The sequence below is a fragment of the Naegleria fowleri genome (genome assembly GCF_008403515.1).
Source record: "Naegleria fowleri strain ATCC 30894 chromosome Unknown tig3, whole genome shotgun sequence".
Taxonomy (NCBI): Eukaryota; Heterolobosea; class Eutetramitea; order Acrasida; family Naegleriidae; genus Naegleria; species Naegleria fowleri.
In genome coordinates, this window is record NW_025407935.1 from 46532 (window position 1) to 60404 (window position 13873).

General features: G+C 36.8%; 8 protein-coding genes across 8 annotated transcripts; 3 read left to right on the top strand and 5 right to left on the bottom strand.

The window, feature by feature from the left end:
- Positions 1-236: 236 nt before the first annotated feature.
- FDP41_007341 (uncharacterized protein) lies at positions 237-1612 on the bottom strand (the record flags this gene model as incomplete). The annotated part of the gene is made up of 2 exons (XM_044711076.1): positions 237-523; positions 580-1612. 2 exons carry the CDS (start codon positions 1610-1612, stop codon positions 237-239), a joined length of 1320 nt encoding a protein of 439 aa, XP_044568877.1.
- Positions 1613-2954: 1342 nt separating this feature from the next.
- FDP41_007342 (uncharacterized protein) lies at positions 2955-3962 on the bottom strand (the record flags this gene model as incomplete). Its single annotated transcript, XM_044711077.1, has 3 exons — positions 2955-3347; positions 3451-3707; positions 3782-3962. The coding sequence occupies 3 exons, from the start codon at positions 3960-3962 to the stop codon at positions 2955-2957; spliced, it is 831 nt and encodes a 276-aa protein (XP_044568878.1).
- Positions 3963-4517: 555 nt separating this feature from the next.
- On the bottom strand, positions 4518-5659 carry FDP41_007343 (uncharacterized protein; the record flags this gene model as incomplete). Its single annotated transcript, XM_044711078.1, has 2 exons — positions 4518-5197; positions 5314-5659. The coding sequence occupies 2 exons, from the start codon at positions 5657-5659 to the stop codon at positions 4518-4520; spliced, it is 1026 nt and encodes a 341-aa protein (XP_044568879.1).
- A 96-nt stretch (positions 5660-5755) lies between these two features.
- Positions 5756-6346, bottom strand: FDP41_007344 (uncharacterized protein; the record flags this gene model as incomplete). The annotated part of the gene is made up of 1 exon (XM_044711079.1): positions 5756-6346. The coding sequence occupies one exon, from the start codon at positions 6344-6346 to the stop codon at positions 5756-5758; it is 591 nt and encodes a 196-aa protein (XP_044568880.1).
- Positions 6347-7026: 680 nt separating this feature from the next.
- On the top strand, positions 7027-8754 carry FDP41_007345 (uncharacterized protein; the record flags this gene model as incomplete). Its single annotated transcript, XM_044711080.1, has 1 exon — positions 7027-8754. One exon carries the CDS (start codon positions 7027-7029, stop codon positions 8752-8754), a length of 1728 nt encoding a protein of 575 aa, XP_044568881.1.
- A 299-nt stretch (positions 8755-9053) lies between these two features.
- FDP41_007346 (uncharacterized protein) lies at positions 9054-10547 on the top strand (the record flags this gene model as incomplete). Its single annotated transcript, XM_044711081.1, has 1 exon — positions 9054-10547. The coding sequence occupies one exon, from the start codon at positions 9054-9056 to the stop codon at positions 10545-10547; it is 1494 nt and encodes a 497-aa protein (XP_044568882.1).
- Positions 10548-11252: 705 nt separating this feature from the next.
- FDP41_007347 (uncharacterized protein) lies at positions 11253-12194 on the bottom strand (the record flags this gene model as incomplete). Its single annotated transcript, XM_044711082.1, has 1 exon — positions 11253-12194. The coding sequence occupies one exon, from the start codon at positions 12192-12194 to the stop codon at positions 11253-11255; it is 942 nt and encodes a 313-aa protein (XP_044568883.1).
- A 265-nt stretch (positions 12195-12459) lies between these two features.
- FDP41_007348 (uncharacterized protein) lies at positions 12460-13714 on the top strand (the record flags this gene model as incomplete). The annotated part of the gene is made up of 3 exons (XM_044711083.1): positions 12460-12591; positions 12641-13370; positions 13488-13714. The coding sequence occupies 3 exons, from the start codon at positions 12460-12462 to the stop codon at positions 13712-13714; spliced, it is 1089 nt and encodes a 362-aa protein (XP_044568884.1).
- Positions 13715-13873: the final 159 nt, after the last annotated feature.

Genomic DNA, 13873 nt, shown 5'->3' on the forward strand with positions numbered 1-13873 from the left:
GTTAAACTTGTAAATTTTCACAACAGGTTAATTGGAAAGTACAATTTCTTTACCAGCCCGAGCACTCGAAATTTCGTATTTTTAATGAAATTAGTGAGCAAACTTGCATTCGAATTCAGTCAGAAAAAAACCAGTCGCAAAATCAGTAAATTCCACATTTTCATACTGATTCCGAAAAATCAAGATGAATTTTAAGGGAGAAAATGTTTTTGTTTATTTATTTTATTACAAAGCAATCAAGTTCGGCCATTATTTGTGAGTATTGAAAATGTTGCTCCACTGGCGAGTGGTTTCCTTGATTTCCGTGTGCTGGTATATGAAGGAAGCTCTTGTTCCAATTCTCGTTGAATCCTTTTCATATTGAATTGGAGATCATGATTAATGTCGACAATTCTTTCATACTTCTTTTTCAATTCTTCAAATTCATGGATCGTTGGAATGGTGGAATGTGAGCCCACTGAAGAGGAGAAGACTGGAGTCAAAACATCAGTTTGAGAAGAGAGTATTGTGGTGTTGGTCGGGTCTTTCTGAAATGATGAAGAAGCCAAGGCTTGAGATTGCACTGACGGTTGTACTGACGGTTGAAATTGCATTGCATTGGTGGTTGAGATTGCATGGATTGAGGCAATACCACTTCAGACAGATCTTTTTGAGTGGAGAATGCAGGCACGACCATATCTTTTTGAGAGGCAAAGATCATGGACAAGGGATCCTTTTGAATCACAGTAGAAGAATTCAACACATCCATATAGCAGGCTGCAGAATTATTCTGCTTGAACAAATCATTTTCAACAGAAGGTAATACTAATTGGTTGGTGTTTGCATTGAAAAAGTTTTGAGATGTGATTAATGGTTCACTCTTATCCCACACCATACACTCCATACTCCATTCATGCAACGAGTTTACATGAAACTCGTCGGGAAGAGATGTGACCAGTTTCATGGCTTCTGGTAAGACTTTTGTAATGGTAACAATTAAGCAGTCTGACTTTTGTGCATTCAACGCCGGATTGGTGGTGGCATTGGCAACATGAATGAGCTGGGACTCTTTTCTACTTCCTAAACAAATCGAACGAACGTGAGAAGGATTACATGTCACTTTTTCAGTGGTAGAAAGAACATGATTCTCAATAAACACTTTCAGCTGGAGGTTATTTAGGATCTGTTGCAACACCGTCATGATGGTCTCATATTGTGGGTAATTAGTGAGACAGTCAATCAATTGTTGCTTTGTTTTTAAAGCCTTTTTGATTTCCAATGGAGGTGGTAATTGACCGGACTCATCTTGCAATGTTTCGTCCTTCAACCGAGCACTGACATTCTCCAGAATGAGTCTGATGTGCGGAACAGTGACATCAGGCAAATCAGTCTTCTTCTTTGATGACCTTTTCTTTTGATTCTTGGTTACTGAAGTGGAAGCCTCAGTTTGACTGTTCTTGGATTTCAATAGCTGAAGAACTTGCTTTACAGAATTATAGTGTTCAGCTTTAAGGACTTCCACTTCCTTTGGGGTATGTTTCTTCTTCTTACGTTTAATAAGGTCAACTGAAGATGATTTCAACCGTTTCTTCTCGTGAGAAGAAGAGCCTTGTTTATTTGATTGTTGAGACATGTGTTGTAAAGTGGTAAGAGAAAAGAACTTGAGTTTTTTTTTTCTGAAAATGTTGATTACATCAAGTCATTTCCATGAAACGAGTAAGAACTTTTCATTTTCAATTTGAAAAGGGTGATTATTTTCATGCTCAAGAATTTGGTCATGGTCTCGTGACCAGTAAAAAGGATGGCTTGTATCACGTTAAAAGTTTAGACTCGAATCAAGTCAAAATATTGGATGAAATGCCAAAAAACGCCATACCATGTTTCCAAGTTTGTGGTAAATTTAAACAAGTTCATAGGAATGACTTGTTCTTGATTTAAACAATACCAAGTTTGTGTTGAGTATGAAAATTTTTTCAAAGACTCAACCAAACTCATTAATTGTTACAATCGAACATTCCTACCCTTCACTACATTCAGAACAATTCATGAATCAAGGAAAGTTGGTATTACTTGACCCAATTGAACACAAGGTGTCATGGTCATCGTCAAGGTAAGCATTGAATCATTGATGATCAGCTTATTTGAAAAGATGATACGATGATTGATAGCGAGAAATTATAATTACACTGAATTAGAAGTGGATTATTCAAGCCTTCCATGGATTACTATGAAATACGATATTGGAGATTTTCATTCCAATGAGTGTCTTATCCGTAGACTAATTTCAATACCATAGTATGATTTGGAGACTGATTTTAATTCAACCCAGAGTCTTATTTTTCAACTGATTTTTATTCAACCCAGAGTCAGATTTGGATACTGATTTCAATTCAACTCAGAGTCTAATTTAGGTACTGACTTTACTTCAAATCAGTCCCTTATTCAGAAACTGATTTCACTTCATCAATAAATTTTTCTTACTGAATTCGATGAAATATTTCAATGCTTATTTAAATAAAATCAGATATCGATTTAAGTGAACTGCAGATTTGGAACAGAGTAGAGTAAACTTAGTAGGGATTAAATTCAAAAATCCGCTGACTTTTCGACTAACTTTAAAATTATCAGTTTTCAAACACCAACTCATTTACTTGTAAAGTCAGTGAAAAATACTGCAGAATTTCGAGTGCTCGGGAGTGTCCACCACTTCTTGTTCGTTGATCGTTGTTGTCACTCTTTTCTGAGGCTTCTTTGGTTCAGTGGAAAATTCATTTGGAATGGCAATTGTTTGTGAATTTTCCGTTAAAATACTCTTTTGGAAGATGTCTCAATTTCTCAAATCCCAATTTTTGAATGACCTTTACAGGAACGTGTCTCTTTAAAAATCGAGTGGACCAAACCTGTTGCTGTGGAACTAGAACAGGAGGAGCTAATGATTCCTTATTTGGTTTTTTGAAGGTAGGAGATTTGATTTTTTATGCTCCAGGTCCAAATTGATTTCTGTAAATGGTAATTTTCTTGGCCCAGTTTTTATAACCGTCCTTTCTTGCAATTCTCTTTAGCTTGAATGTGGGAATGACAGGAAGTCGTTTCCATATTTTAGCAACTTGAGAAAATGGTAGACGATAACCTTTAGGAGCTAAAGGCCTCTTGAATTCATGATGACCTTGTTGATTGTTGCGTTTAGGTGGTTTTGGATCCTTCGGACGATGGAATTCAATTTGACGATCTCTTGGTAATGAAACATTCCTGAAGCTTCTACGAGAAGAGAACGAAGGCAACACTTGTACAATGGGTCTTCCACTTGAATTTCCTCCAATTGGAATACATATTTGAGCCAACTTGTGACGGAACGTGCTTGCGTTGATCTTAATACTTGGAAGTGCAATTCACTGTCTGTTGTGGCAATGCAACAAAAATTCCACCTTTAAACTCAATGGGTTCCATTCCATGCAACAACATGATACAAACATTACAATTTTCAACAGCAATTCGAGGAATAAATTTGTAAGTAATGGTTGCCTCCATAAAGACGCCAGCACTCAACGCTGCAACTCCAATTCCAGCTCTACCTCCCAAACTGATTGCTACAAAAGGTTCTAGAGAGACAGATGCTGAAATTCTATTCGCACATAATTCATAACTAATATCCACACCGACAGTTGCATAAAAGGCAAAATTCAATGGAACTGGGCCAGCAAAGACTTGAATTGGAATGTTGGGTTCTGCTGCTTGTTTTTGGAAGAGATTGTAAGAAGGTCATGAACAGGTTGATTGTGTCTTTCATAAAGAAATCCCTTACTCTTGTCGAGTGCTCCTTGTTTTCTAATAAAATTCAACATGGAAGGATCTACGGTACAAATCTTTTCATGCTTGACATTCACATTCACACAGACACGTTCTCGTTTAAAATCAGTAGGTTTTGAAAATGCAATTTGGATTTTTTTAGCAGTTTCTACCATTTCTTTGGTGCTGTCAATCATTTGTTTTGCAAATTTTACAAAAACTTTCACCACTCGAAAGACTTTTTTTGCTGTTTTTTTAAAGGAGCGTCCTAACTTGACAATACCTCGTTTGATTCCCTTTCCAAGATTGACAAAAAAGCATTTAAAGCCACACTTCTTTTTTCTTGAGGATTTGTGACGAGATCTCCAATGTTTGGCTCTTCTAATAAATCTTCCTATCGATTTAAATATTCTTCTTCCAATAATTCTTAGAACCCTTTTACCAACCACAAAGATGTGTCTTCGAATGGAATGATGAAATGTTTGTGACCAATCGAACGAAATTTTCCAACAGCCTTTTTGATTCGATGAAACACTTTTCTAAAGAAACGTAATTGTCCTAACGTTTGTACATACTCTTGCTCATTGAACATCCAAAATCTCATCATCATTATTCTCCTCAGCCAATTTGGAGTGGAACCTCTTGTTTGTTGTTATTGAGGAGGAGGAAGAAGAAGATGGTGGTGTCTCTAATTTCAGAGCTTTCAAAAGTGCATCTCCTGACTCTTGAGTGCCAACTGTGTAAAAATATCTTCAAATCGCATTCTTGGTTTCTTCACAAGTGGCTCTTTCATGAACTTTTGAGAAAAATTTGACATGTGACGCACTTCTTATTGTTTTTTCTCTCTCAGTTTGAGCATGAATAAATCTTGCTTTCACAATTGAAGAAGTGTCATTACTTGTGGCAATGTCTCTCACAAGCTGATCAATCAATGGATCATCATGCAATCTCTTCTTTAAATTATCAACAAGCATGACCTTAATGAAATCTGGAATTTTGTTATTTGCGAAATAGGTATAAAGAATACCAATAGATACTGCCTTTCCTGCATAATTCAACGCATGGATACAAGTTGTCAACTCTTCCACATCTCGTTTTTTATTTGATGTAATTCTCTGAAGAATATCCTTCACAATTTTCTCAGACAATCGAACATCTCTGAGGCGCGATGAAAGATGCGAATAAGTGAGAAATGCAGCTCTTTTCACCTTTTCATTCTCTTCTTTGAATATTTTCTTGCCAATCTTAGTTGTAAATGGAGTAAGTCCTTTCGATTGGAGGGTATGTAACAACTTGTAGGAATATTCAGTTGGAAATGCAATCACAATGGAGGCATAAATGTAATTTTGAGCCAAGTATGGATGCATGGTTGACCATTTCACAAGTTCGTTTTGAACTCTGGCACTTCTTATGCTGGCCAATACATTTTGTACTAATTCACAATATTTCTATGAGATGAATTTGTCCTTCTTGTTGACTTGTTTCAATTTGTAAAGTTCTCCTCGGAGCTCTTGAAAAAAATTTTTTTAGCTTTGATTGGATGAAGACGACTGTGTTTGATGATGGCTGCCAAAACCATGTTGGACTCTTTAGAAATGTTTGAATTTTCTTTAAATGCATGCAGCAATCTCAAGAAGAATTTGTGTAAAAAATGTTTCTTTTGCGTTTTCAAAAAGTGATGTAAATCATCTTTGTGCAGTCCAAACGTATTCTCAAAGGTGAACTCGGAACCTAAATTTGCTCCTCTTCCTTTCTTTTCCAATTCAAGAACAATGGCTGATATATCTTGATCTGGTTTTGCAGACTGCACAATCTTTTGAAGTGAAATACGTCCCACTGATACGCTTTCAATATCTTTGGTTGGAACAGCCATTTGAGCACTCTCAGAGGACATGTGATTGGAATCGTTCGGAAGTTTTGAAATCTTTTCGTAATGTCGAAAAGCAGGATGATCTTTTTTTTGATTTGTGAAATGAATCTTGATGATTAATTAAGCAGACTGTACCACATGTTTGTCCTTGGACACATTCACGACATGCATGCCTTCATATTGCATTCTTCGTTTAGATAATGGAATTCGAATGAAATCCTTCTTTGAATATTTCTGAAGAATGGTCAAGAATTTGGAAGAATGTGATTTTTCATAGCGTTGATAATACTTTCCACCAAAACCATCGGTTTGACCTCTCGAGGATTTGACAGCCTCTGTGGTGAGCATTCTCAAAAGACCTTTCTTGATGGACCTCAATTCACGACTTTCAGATTGTTTAAAAACCAAACTGTGAATATGCCCACTTGGAGACATGACAAACAACATGGGATGAGCAATCATCTTGCTTGTCAAGTCATGTCTTGAAATCAATCGGCGATATTTCTTCTTGCCTCCTTGATATTGAAGAAATTGAGCTCTCTCAAAGGTGACCATTACCACTGATTGATGAGAAGCTTCCATTCCAGAGATCTCTAAACCTCTCCGCATCGTTTCACGAGAAGGACATGTCAAGATCATACTACCAATCAATTGTGTTTCAACGTTGTCCATGCGACCTCTTTGGGATTGTATCAATCCTTGATGACCCATCACGAGTGTGTTTTTAAATTTATAATATATGGACTTTCCTTGTGGGCATTGGATTGAGACAGTGAAGAGGGAGTGAGATGATGATGCAAGAGGAACACCCAATGGTTGACCCTCCACGACTTTTACTGCCTTCTTGACACAAATGCATGCAAAGAGAAGGATGAGCAGTAGGAGGATCATCAATCGCTCGAGCGATGCCAACAGCGATGGTTTGTCTTTGTGGCGAGCCATCTTTATGGCAATACGGCCCTGGCAAGGATTCAAGAAGAGCTGTGATGAGTGTTTTGTTTGATGAGAATGACGATCGAGGTCAACCCTTAAGCAAATATAGATGTACCGATTGCGTTCAATACCCAAAAGACTACTACTCGCCATGTAAAACCCCTGACACACACTCAACCATCCATTCATTTGGCAAGGTACAAGTCAGTCTATTGGATCCAATCTCGTACGAGTAGCTCCTGAAACGACTTGGTTTTTTCGATTCATTCACCATTTTAGTCTCTCCTCTCTTCTTCAAGAAGACACTTTTCAAATTGTAAAAAGTAAATTTTATCCAAAAAATCATGTTGTGACGGTCCTTTGTCTTCTTCTTAGACTCTCATCATCATCAACGACAACGACGACGACGACGACGACGACATTCTCTCTTGATTGTATAAACACGATCGTTTAAATCCATGCAATTAATGTTTCCGAAACGATTAGGTCTACGACCATTTGATTTTGGTTTCTATCCTCGTGATGATGATGACCGCAACGATGCAAGAAGAAGAACAACCAGATGGACTTTACCAATTCTCTTATTATCCATCAATGTTGTTGTTATTCTTGTATTTGCATTCTATTGGCAATTCCGTTTTTCATTGCTTCATCATCCTAATAGTATAATACGAAAGGAAAGTTCGAGAAATTCCATCGATGATGATACAAAATTAAATACAAGTAGTACTATGATGAATCAGCATGAATGTGTGACTGAAAACACTTCACATGAATGTGTGACTGAAAACACTTCACATGAAATACAATCTCTCACACGTGTACTAAATGCATGGAAATTTCCAAATGGACCCCTTTATCGCAACCAACATGGGACGGAAGAACAAATCTCTCCAATCATGATGCAACTTTCGAGGAAACAAGATGTGGAATCATTTAAACAACCATCATCCACTTCACATCTCTCGAATCAAGATAACTCTGCTCAAATATCATACAAATATGAAACAAATCCACAAAATGGTCCATTACCGATCAACATGTATGAAGAATTTCGCCTTCAATTAGAACGAAAGAATGGTTGGAATAGCATGACATCTGGCAGATGGAAACTGACACCCAAACAATACGAAGAAAACAAAAAGTGGAGCCCTCGTATTCGAGAATTTATTGCCGATTACAGAGCTCATTGGGGTCTCAACACTTTAACTGAATTCACAGATCACGTGTATTATGAACCAAATTGGAACATTGTTGCCAAATGTCCAAGCAATAACAAAGACTATGAAACATATTTACCCAAAAATCCATTGACTGGAAAACAGAAACAATTAGGAGTATATATTGTCATGACAGATTTTTCAAAAAACAAAGTACATCGAGAAGGTGAATTTGACCGTGGTATTAGAATTGATTTATATGGAGCCATCATTAATTGGAAAGAAAATGTTTTCAAACACTTTCCTCATCCTTTCATCATTTTTCATTATGGAAAATTATTGGAACCAGTGAAACAATTTGTAGAAAAAGAGTTGACCACATTGAACATGCAAGTGACTTTTGTTGAAATTTCCACACATACATTTTTGAAAAGAAAAGCAGATGGGAAACAATGGAAAAATTCAGATGTTAATTACCGTCACTTTTGGGGAATGAACAAATTCTATATTCATGATCTTTTTGCTCATCCATCGCTGAAAGATTTTGAATATTATATGAGGTTTGATGATGATTTTCGATTGATGGAACCTCTCAAATATGACATTTTCAAATTCATGGAAGAAAATAATTTACAAGTGGGTTACTCATGTTTGGGAATGCCAGATCATGCAAGTGGTTTTTGGTCCGGTCATTTACATGAAAGAATTTGGTCCTATTTTTTACGACAGGGAATTCTACCATTAGAGGAAATGAGAACTGCCGGCAAGTGGGGCCAAGCAGACACAATACATGCAGGACCTTTTGAAGTGGCAAGAATATCTGTCTATGATAATCCAAATTATTATCATTTCATTGAGAGTGTGGATATTTGGGAAGGTACAGGAGTTTATCGATGGAGTGAACAAAATTTTAAATCGCAATGGATCAAAATGTATGTTCCAAGATTGGCCACGCATTGGTTCTGTGACCTTAGTACTTATCATAAGGTTTTTTTTGTTCCACGGTGTAATTTGACATGCATTTAGTGAGAGGTCATTGAAATGTCACATGGAGAGACATTAGAGAATTTGCATAAGTGTGTATGGACGATAGCTTGACAGATGATTAAGATGGAGTCAATAATTATCTTGACTTGTTTAACATTTGTACGAAAATATTTGGACCATGAAAAGCTTGTTCCAATCAAGTGAAATTGACTCCCTAAGGGTTTAAATAATCCATTGGTGAAATGCTGAGAGATCAAACAACAAATAACACACAAGAATCAATGACTGGCATCCAATAATGGATTGTCTGACATTTAAGTGAAAAAAAATGTCAAAAAATGAAGCTCACCCTACCAACAGCAATCATCATCACAATCATCAACACACTGGTTCTCTATTATCTTCATTCATCCTTTAGCGCCCAATATTTATCTAAAATTTTGGAATTATCCAAGTCGTCACAATGTTCACATCCATCCTCAACCACCAATTCAATGATGAGACAATTAAAAGACTCCTTGCATCAGGAAGTAAATTTTCAAAGCATCATCCGACCTCATGTTGCATCAAAAACCGTCTTCCCCTATGCCTCCGAATATCCAAGAGCCATACATAAACACAAAGAATATGCAGAACAATTAAAGAGAAGAGAAAAATTAAGTTCGGAAGGAATATTCACCATGTTGCCAACTTCTCAAAGTGTACACGAAGATATTGTTGAATCAACTTCCATCAGTCATGAAAGTATCATGTCGTCGTCGTCTTTATCTCTTCGTATTCAAGAATACATGATACAAATGAAAAAGCAATTTCCTCAACAATTTCGACCCAAGACAGTTGCTTCTTTTTCTCCATCAACATCTCTTGATATCTCAAACTACAGTAGTAGCGATCATGTCTATTTTGAACCCATGTGGGACATTTCAGTCACTTGTCCAAAATTTGTGGAGACATCTTTGACACGATCATTTCCACATGATCATTCGAAGAATCTAGGTGTATACATGACATTGGTTGGATTTGATGGAAAAACATTTGTGGTTGATGACCAAGTTGGAGAACCATTTGATTTTAGAAAGATCTTGTCAAATTGGAGAGAACATCTCATACGAGAAAATCCATATCCAATGATTATCTTTCATTATGGAAATATTCCACAAACTCTTAAGGAGCAAATTCGAATGGATTTTCACACCATTACAAGCAATTCACTCTTATTCACCATTCAATTTCACTCCATTCATAATGATGGATCATTTAATGTAAAAACATGGGAGAAGGTTAAGAATCGATTTTACTTGCATGATCTATACAAAATGCCACTTTTGAGAGAATACAAGTACTTGATCAAATTGGACCCACAACTTGTATTTATCAAGCCACTTCAATATGACCCATTCAGATTCATGCAAGACAATCATTTATTGGTTGGTTATTCACAACTTGGACTTCCAGATGCAGCTGGCAAGTCTTTCAGAAAGAACATGCCATACCAAACATTATACGAATACATTCGATTGTACACTCTTCAACAAGGAGTTTTGCCATTAGGTGAAATGAGGGAAGAAGGAAATTTTGGAACTCATGACACCATGCATACGGGCCCGTTTGAAGTGGTGCACTTGTCAGTCTACAACAATGCCTATTACGAGCATTATTTAAAATTTATTGATGCTTTTCGAGGAGTTGAAGAAGAGAGATGGTCAGAACAAAATGTGAGGACTCAGTGGATCAAACTATATGTTTCAAGAATGGCTACACATTGGTTTTGTGATTTATTTACACATTTCAAGATTTATTTTGTGCCGAGGTGTTTCGTTCGATGCATTTGATGAATTACAGAAAATCAAAATTATTTATTATTTTATTGTTATTAATATAGAGTTAGTAGATAATTGGAATCAGTGAATACCAAAAAGGATGCGTACGAAGAGAGAAGAGTGTGACTCATTAGTTTGCAACAAAGAGATAGTGGTGGATATCATTAAAGTTTGAGGAACAAAATTTTGACGAGAGTGGGATTTGAACCCACGCCCTTTCGGAACACGGTTCTCACACGAAACCTGAACGTGTCGCCTTAGACCACTCGGCCATCTCGCCTTAAACTTGTCATATTATCCGGACCCTCCATGGCGATTTGTGTTTTAATACATTACGAAGAAGCAAGCACAATCAAAAATTATGGTGATGAGGGTTGGATAAAAATTTTGATGATTTTATTTCAATACTAAATAGTGACCCAAGCAAATAGTCTTTGAAAATCATTTGTTTGAGGCAAAAAGAGTATCAAATCCAAGAAACACAAAAAGACCAAAGTGTGTGTGAAATAAGACGTATAAATAAATGTCAAAATGCATTGTATGAATCAACTGATGGATAAATAGAGCCAAACATGGCCGTATGAACAATAGTAGTGCTAGTTGTTGTTGCTGTTGTTGTTACTGTTGTGAGAATTTGTTTCATGATGTTGTTGTATCAAGTCCGATGCTACTATTATCCACACGAAAAAAGATGTCATTAAAGATGACATCATGTCCTTACTTGTGAGAAACAGGCAACATCAATTGGAATTGGTCATACAAAACCAAGACTAGGGCAGATCCAACAGTTCTGACAGCATTGGCACCTGCACCCTTGAACATGGCCTTGGTTCCTTCTTCTCTGAGAATCTTGGAGAAACAATCAACAGTTCCTCTATAAATCCATTGGTCTTTTGGCTTCTCAGATTGCATCATGAGACGTCTTCGAACAGTATCGAAAGGATAGGAGGCATATCCGGCAGCAATTGAGACAGCTTGTGCGAGAGCAAACTTGGTAATGACTCCGATAATACCTGGATCACTTTGATATGGGTTCTTCTCTCTCAAAGTATCATACAAACCAAAATAGACACCTCTGTATGGAATGATACCAGCAACGGAAACACCAAAACCATTGTAGAGACCCAAGAATCCACTTGGTCCTCTGGCAGTCTTGACCAAACAATCCCACAATCCCTTGAAATCTCTGTGATTACCAACATCGGAAGCAAGACGAGTACGAGCATAATCCAATGGATAAACAATACACAATGAACCAGCACCTGCCAAACCACCTGCTGCCATTTGTACCATGAAGAATTTAAAGAAGTCGGTCTTAGACGAATAATCAGGGAAGAGCTTCTTTATCGAATCCTTGAAAGCAAAGTTGAAGGCTTGTGTTGGGAAATATCTGATCACGTTAGTACCATTTCCTCTCCAGAAAGCGATCAATCCTTCATTCTTTGCAACACGGATGAAACAATCAATGATACCTGTATATCTTGGTACTTGTCCGCTACGGATCATGGGATTGGCATCTTGTGTTTGAATCAATAACTTTACACGTTCAATGGGTGCCGTTACTGTTTTATCAATCGCTCCAGCAAGACCTCCCAAGAGAAAATCTCTGGCGAAAGCCTTTCCTGTGTGTTCCTTTGATGATGATGATCCGTGAGACATTTTTTTTAAACAATAATAATTTTATATTAACGGATAATGATGTCTTGAGAATTGGCAAATCAAAAAACAACACCATTGAATACGGATAACAACGGATCAATAAGAAAAGTTCTGTTTATTATTATTATTAAAATTATTATTTTAGAAGAGTGATAATAATTATTATTATTATTATTATTTATTGATTGAAACACACATCTTGGCAGAGATGAGCTCGTGATTACAAAAGAATATTTGTGTCGCAAACACAAGTGAAGTGTGAGCCATGATGAGGTGGTTGAAGCTCTCATCTTCCAACAAAGCAACAGGCATACCACTCAGAATTCACGGTGGTGTGTTGTTCGAATTGCTTAATTTATGGAACGTGTGGGAGAGAGTGAATATGCATACCGCTCAGGTCATTGTCACGTGTTTCTTTCGTTTAAAATTGACTCTTCCATAACCAGTCCTTCCTCGAACATCTCTTGAGTGAGCCACTCATTCTCAACCATACCTTGTCATTTCTCTTTGGATCTGAGAATTCTCCAATTGAGAGTTCTGATCCATATTCATCTGATCATTATGCAGAAGAAGATAAAGAAGATACAACAGAATTGGCTCTTGAACAACAAGTGGAACCTCATGACTTGGAACAAGTTCGTGAAATTCTCAAACTTCGTCTCGTTTGCAAATCGTGGAAAAAAGTTATTGATAGCTCTTACATGACTCAAATAGTTGTGCCATATTTGAAGACGCGTTTGCAAGAACAGGAACAAAATGTCATGGTTGGAACGAATTTTTTATGTTTTCGAATTCCGGTGTCACTTTTGTATTTGTTTGCTTTTTTCCCGCGGGATTTCGGAGATGAATTTTTGGAAGCTACTTGGGATACCGAACACAGAGAACTTGGAAAGTTTGTGAATCGAGTAGGAACCATCGTTTCATTGTATACATGTGGTGCAACCATCATGTTTTTGAAAGGAAATCCAGTGGTGTTGTCAGTTGTCGTGGCAGGTATTGTAGTCGATAATGCCATTGGGAAGATTTTGGAATACAGAAATAAGAAAAAACTTGCCAACAATCAACAAATACTTTCAGATATGGAGCGAAACATTAAGTATGAAAATTCCTTGATTCGAAATTGTGAAATTATTTCGACAGTGCCTGACCAAAACAATTCCAAAAACAAACATTCTTGTTTAATGTCATACAAGTGACTTTGAGTGTTCTTAATGATGAAATAACTTACAAACTCTACAAAAAGTACACGGATTTTAGAAATTTGTATGACTTGATGTGTGAATGTGCGAAGAGATCTTACTTGGAGACCTGAAGAAGTCATTCAACAACGTAAAACAATCTTCTCTAAAATGTTGAATTTACTCGTGAAAGAACAAGAGGTCTATGACAGCTGTGAAATTGTGAAATTCTTTTCTCCCGAAAATAAGACTGAAGAAATGTGCGAGAAGGATGGAACTGTTGGCTATGAAAATGACAAGATGATTGAGGAAGAAGGTGGAGGAGGTTCCAAACGACCATGACAGAACATGGAATGAAACATGGAAGTTGCTCTCTACAAAAGAGATTCTCATCTTGATGAAAAATATTTAATATTATTGGGAATTATTGAACTGAATTCATGACTGAATATGTGTTTTCACCTGCCACATGATAATTATTTACAATCATAAACTCATGGA